We start from the raw sequence: 6,000 nt of genomic DNA, 5'->3' as shown, positions 1-6,000 counted from the left end.
GTTTGTAACAAAGTGTCATTTTCCGCTTACTTGTGACAAAAAATAATATCTTCTATGAACTCACTATGCCTCTCAGTGAATACTTTGGGATGTCTTCTTTCCAAAATGGGTTCATTTGGGGGGTATTTATACTATCCTGGAATTCTAGCCCCTCATGAAACATGACAGGTGCGCAGAAAAGTCATAGATGCTTGAAAATGGGAAAATTCACTTTTTGCACCATAGTTTGTAAACGATATAACTTTTACCCAAACCAATAAATATACACTGAATAGGTTTTTTTTTATCAAAAACATGTTTGTCCACATTTTTCGCGCTGCATGTATACAGAAATTTTACTTTATTTGAAAAATGTCAGCACAGAAAGTTAAAAAAATCATTTTTTTGCCAAAATTCATGTCTTTTTTGATGAATATAATAAAAAGTAAAAATCGCAGGAGCAATCAAATAGCACCAAAAGAAAGCTTTATTAGTGACAAGAAAAGGAGCCAAAATTCATTTAGGTGGTAGGTTGTATGAGCGAGCAATAAACCGTGAAAGCTGCAGTGGTCTGAATGGAAAAAAAGTGGCCGGTCCTTAAGGGGTAGAAAGCCCTAGGTCCTCAAGTGGTTAAAGAACAGCTCAGCCAGAAACAAAAAGAAAAGAGAACAAACAAGAAGCAAAGGAATAATATGCCAGTTTGCACATTCATACATCCATACCCTCGGGTCATTAATTGAGACAAACAGAAGTTTATTCCTATAGACTGAGGGGAAAAAAAAAACCCTTTCCTAAGGTAAAAATATCAACAACTGTTCCTCTAGGGTGTCAAAGAGCTATTTACCGGATCTGCCACCTTCCTTAAATTCCTGGACAACAGGTTCCTCCAAACCCCCTTTTTTCTCTTGAGGCTCGTGCTCTCATTCCCCCACTTCATCTGTAGCTATTTCGAAGACATTGTTCATCTGGACCAGCCAGTTGTCAAAAGTTCCAAGATCTGACCCTGCCCATGACAGGCTTTTCAAGCTGATGCCCCTGTTGACCCACCTCAATGCAGCATTTAGGGAAGTCTACACCCGAGGGTGACTTTGCTGTTAAACTGCCGTTCAGGAAGATGGCGCCTTAATTGGCAGCCATGGCCACAGGATTCTGGCTTTTTCTTGTTTTAATTCCCTTTTACCTACCAATTCCACCTGAAGGTTTGCAGTGTGGTCCGGTGTAGCCTGAAAGGCTGGTGCAGGTTGTGGGTAGTTCGGGACCTGGAGTTTTTCTACCTTGCTGCTGCCTGGATCTGTTGTCTACAGGTACAGGCTGCGTGGAGTCCACCACTGCTACCCAGGAGGTCAGGGGGGGGGGTGAACTTATACCTGAGTGATTTATCTGCATTGATGTGCAGAGCTCCAATAACTACTGGACTACATCACACACCTAGCACTCACTACAGGCAAAGGGGGGTGTTCGCTTCAGTGATCTGTGCACAGATTATTACCTAATAGACTTCCCCCACGGCAGTGACGTACCCCTCAGGAAGACCCAACGCTGATCCAGCGATAAAAACACTATTCCTCATGCTGCTAATCATAAAAATGGTATACACATTTCATAAAACAAATAGACAGACAAGTGACAGCGCTCAAGGATGCATCTGAATTGTAAGCCTGCAGAGGCAATGCTGAGCCCCACTCGAACTAAATACATGCCTTGAATGCAAAACAGATGCAAATTGTGTGCTAATTATAATTAAGACTTTTTGAAAGTGAATTTGAAACAGTGAATGCAGCTGGCCACTAGTATACTTACATTCAATTTGCACAGCGGAAGACATGGCAGCGCTTTCAAACAGAACTTATACCTGAATGATTCGTTTGCATTGATGTGCAGAGCTCCAATAACTACTGGACTAAATTACACAGCTAGCACTCACAGGCAAACACAAGAGGATGAAGGACTCGAGGTACTTTTGCCTAAAATGCCCCTCAAAGCCAGCACTGTGCATTAGCGAGTGCTTTCAGGCATCCCATACTCTTACCAATTATTACCGTAGTCATATTTTACTGGCCTTTCCCCCTTTTTCTATATATTCATGTCACCTATTGTCCCTCAAAGGAGCGCACATTTGGCATACCACTAGGTTTTGGAGGAAACCAGATGCTTGGAGGAATCCCAAGAACATATACAAGTTTAAAAATGTAACTTTGGACCCTGCTGCAAGTGTTTTCTTGGGGATGCATCAGAACAGAGGACATTTCTTCCCAAAAATATATTTGTGGCCTTCACAAAGTAGCTATCTTAAATGATATACCAAATTTATAGTTTGGTAACAAAACATTTGTAAAATTTAAAGAATTCACCCTAAATGTATGTAAACTTCTGACTTAGCTGTAGATTTTTCATCTGTTCATGATAACCATGCACGTCCACAAATCCTTGTTTTAAGGGGAACTGTAGTAAATATTACGTGATGAATAAAATTGCTTATTGTTTACAATATTCATTTACAGTATATTTAGTCTGTTTCTCCATTGTAAAATCTTTCCTCTTCCTGATTTATACCCGGAAATATATCACCGGTGGTGACATCTTTAGTCCTGCCAGGTGATCCGTACAGAATGTTCGTTACTGAGAGTTCTATGCACAGAGGGAGATACTGATTGTATGGCAGTTGGAAAAAAGCTGGTATTTCCCAAATGCAACAAGGTTCACAGAGAGCAAACTGTCAGGGCCATGATCCTGACATCACACTGTGGTAGGGGTTTTACCACAATATCAGCCACGTAGACCACCCAGATGATCTATTTGAGAAAAGGTAAAGATTACTCATGGGAAAGGAGGTATCAGCTACTGATTGGGATGAAGTTCAATCCTGTGGTTAACCCCTTGCCAACCGCTCCACGCCAATTGGACCACTACACGCCGATCACAGGAGATCGCGCACATCACTGCTGGAATGACGGAGCTCTGCCATGAGTTTCCCAGTGGTGATCGCCGCTCGGAGACTGTTTCGCTGTCTAATAAGACTGCACATCGCTGCGATCTGCAGCGCTGCAATCTGAGGCAGCGCTGTACTGGGGACAGCCATGTCACACAGCTGTCCCCTCCAGAGGCACAAAGGCGATCCGCTGTCATAGGGTGATGCCTATGACGGCCGATCGCTGTCATTGGCTAGCGGGGGGAAGGCGGGGTATTTATAAAATAAATTTTAAAAAAAAATTATTATAAAAAAAACAAACAAGTTGGCAAGGATCAGAAAAAAAGGGGGAGGGGTCAATCACTTGTGTGCAGAGTTGTGCGGCCCTTCAGCAAGGCCTTAAAGCTGCAGTAGCCCATTTAGTAAAAAATGGCCTGGTCACTAGGGGGGTTTAACACCGCGGTCCTTAAAGTGAACCTCCGGACTAAAAATCTACTCAGCAGAACTGAAAAGGCTTGGTGTTTCTTTAACAGTTTCACAGCATCAGAACTTTGTTTTTCTTACCAAAGCATCATTTTTAGCTGCATTTTTAGCTAAGCTCCACCCATCACAGAAAACTGCCCGGGCTTTTTTTCCCTGATGCTGTGCAAAGCATGATGGGATTTCCTATGTTATTCACGTTGCCTAGCAACTGGGAGGGGTGATCAGCACACAGGACAGTTGGAATTGTGTCTCATGCTCCCTGTCACCTCCTTTCAACCAAAAAGATGGCTGCCCTCATGAAATCAAACATTTGCCTGTTCTTTTTAAACGGTGGGTAAGAGATTAGATTACCTATCTATTTTAATTAACATAACTAATGTAACTTAATGACAGTATGTTTGTTTAGGCTCAAGTTCCTCTTTAAGTGGTTAAGTTTCTCTTTAGGGGCTGAGGAAAGACTGAAATGCTCTGCAACGTAAGTCTCACATCCCTAATCTACATATCCAGACGTACTGCTCTTTAGGATAAAACAATTAAAATCCGTCTAAAAGGAGGGACATGGGTGGATTCACCTCCCTCAAGTACATAAATGACCAGGCCAAATTCAGCCGTATTATTTATGTATGTATTCTTTTCCTTTTTTCCCTTTTATTTTTCCCTATCCTACTTCACTTCAAGGGTGTCCTTAATATATAGATCAAAGGGCATTGAGCCCTCTTCCAATATGGCGAAACGGCGTGTGCTTCCACCAATACGCATGCGCGGCCATCCCTTATTGGCAGATACGTCATTACGTACGCGGTCGTCCGCAAGATGCGACACTGTCGTCGCATGGTGCTGCCCTGGCCCATAGTAGTGATAAGCGCCATGCGTATCTTCTGACGCATGGTGCTACTACTACGTCACTTCCGTTTCCTGCCTATCATAGCCGCCCGGCGGGAGAGTTTGCCGCCATTCTCGCAATATAATAGAGAAACAGTGAGCGTCCCAGTTCTATAACGGCTGAATTTGGCCTAGTCATTTATGTACTTGGGGAGGTGAATCCCACCCATGTCCCTCCTTTTAGACGGATTTTAATTGTTTTATCCTATTTTGGCGCCTCTATTATTCTTGTTTACTTATATACTTAGTCTACCCTTGGTGGAGGGGTGTATCCCCAATTTTTTTCCTGTCTATAGAGAGCGACTTTTTAAACCTGAGTGGGGTCAGGTGATAATTCACTACACTAGATTGGGCTCTCGGTTTTTTTCCATGTTTTCCGAATACTGCTCTTTAGGTTTAATTGCAATATTGACCAGACAGGTGGGAACAATACTATTTTATTTTTATAATAAAACACATATATATCTCTAACATACAAATAAAACAAAATGAACAGATCCACAACAGATGAAATAGATACACATTTCAAGCAATGTGACTCACAGGGATCTGTTGCAGAAACATATCTGCAGCACAACTGCTGCTAACCTGATCTATCTGATTTGCTGCTATGTCACATTATCAGAAACTGGTACTATAATGCATTACATCTACTACAAAGCAGCTGCAACACTGGCCTGAGGAGCTCCAAGTCGCTGCTAGCGTGACCTTATAGCACAATGGGATTAAGATGAAATGGGGCTCAAGGCAATACTAGCCTTCACTTCCCCCTATAGTCTTATTGGTAAGCTAAAGTAGGGGAGTGGTCACAGAAGGTGGCACCTGGGTCCCTTTACCCCCAACTAGGCCCCAGGTGGTTGCCTTGTGCATGTTCTTTCTCTGCCTAGTAGGTGGAAATTAAACCGGGTAACAGGAACTGTGCTAGCGATATGTTGCTGCTACAGATCTCTGTATGCGAAACACATTTTCATACATAAAACAACTTTGCTAACCAACAAGCTGGCTTCTATTCCAGTATAGGAGCCTGCAGAAAATAAGTAAAATGAATTGAATGGTTGGCCTTTTAGTCCATTCAGTTAGCCAGTTAATGAATAAAGGATATTGTTCCACATTCAGAACTCTGTGGAAGTGACTGAAATGATTGCAACTGTGCTACCTGCAGCTCGTTATCCGCTGCTATAAATGGGACATAACTTAGTTTTCCTCAGCACGGCAGTTTAGTCATGGAAGACATGCATCCTCCCACTGGAGTTCCCTCCCACTAGCAGATCCCTTGTGGGATGCATTGCATTGATGGAGCACACAGAGTTGAGGTATTCAGCATCCCAGAAGCAATGTGTCAGCTCTCCACTTTCATGGTACACCTCAATCTGCCGTGGCCTAGCCATACTGCCTACCACAAAGCAGTCCTCTTGTTTAGGATCCCAGACTGGTCGGAAACGTGTCAGCCAACGGCCTGTGTTATTGTTATGCCTATAATGGAGAGAGAGAACCTCTTAATCTGTGCAGGAAGGAACACCAAAACAGACCATTAAATAAATCCAACCAAAATGTATTTCATTTTTGAATGTAGCTCAAAAAGGTTGAGAAGGTAAGAGACTGGAGAGACTTTTACTCATTGTTCACTCTGTACAGAAGATATTGGTGCTATATAAATACTTAATAATAATTGTTCAGACAGGAAGATAGTAAACCAGCAAGACAGAGCAATGACTTCTGTAGGGCTATAGACACAGAGCTCTCTCTAC

The 6,000-nt window shown here is 42.5% G+C and overlaps 1 protein-coding gene across 3 annotated transcripts in view; it reads right to left on the bottom strand.

Annotated features, from left to right (window-relative positions):
- Positions 1-4,673: 4,673 nt before the first annotated feature.
- WDR76 (WD repeat domain 76) overlaps positions 4,674-6,000 on the bottom strand; it is a 59,201-nt gene continuing 57,874 nt past the window's right edge. For all 3 annotated transcript variants that reach the window (XM_068274972.1, XM_068274974.1, XM_068274973.1), the window contains one exon: positions 4,674-5,725. In XM_068274972.1, coding sequence (XP_068131073.1) covers positions 5,470-5,725 — 256 coding nt within the window. In that variant the 3' untranslated portion in view covers positions 4,674-5,469. The remainder of the gene's footprint in view (positions 5,726-6,000) is intronic.

The sequence above is a fragment of the Hyperolius riggenbachi genome, chromosome 3, assembly GCF_040937935.1.
Source record: "Hyperolius riggenbachi isolate aHypRig1 chromosome 3, aHypRig1.pri, whole genome shotgun sequence".
NCBI lineage: Eukaryota > Metazoa > Chordata > Amphibia > Anura > Hyperoliidae > Hyperolius > Hyperolius riggenbachi.
Note: the sequence above shows the minus strand (reverse complement) of the source record. Positions and strands in the feature narration are given on the sequence as shown.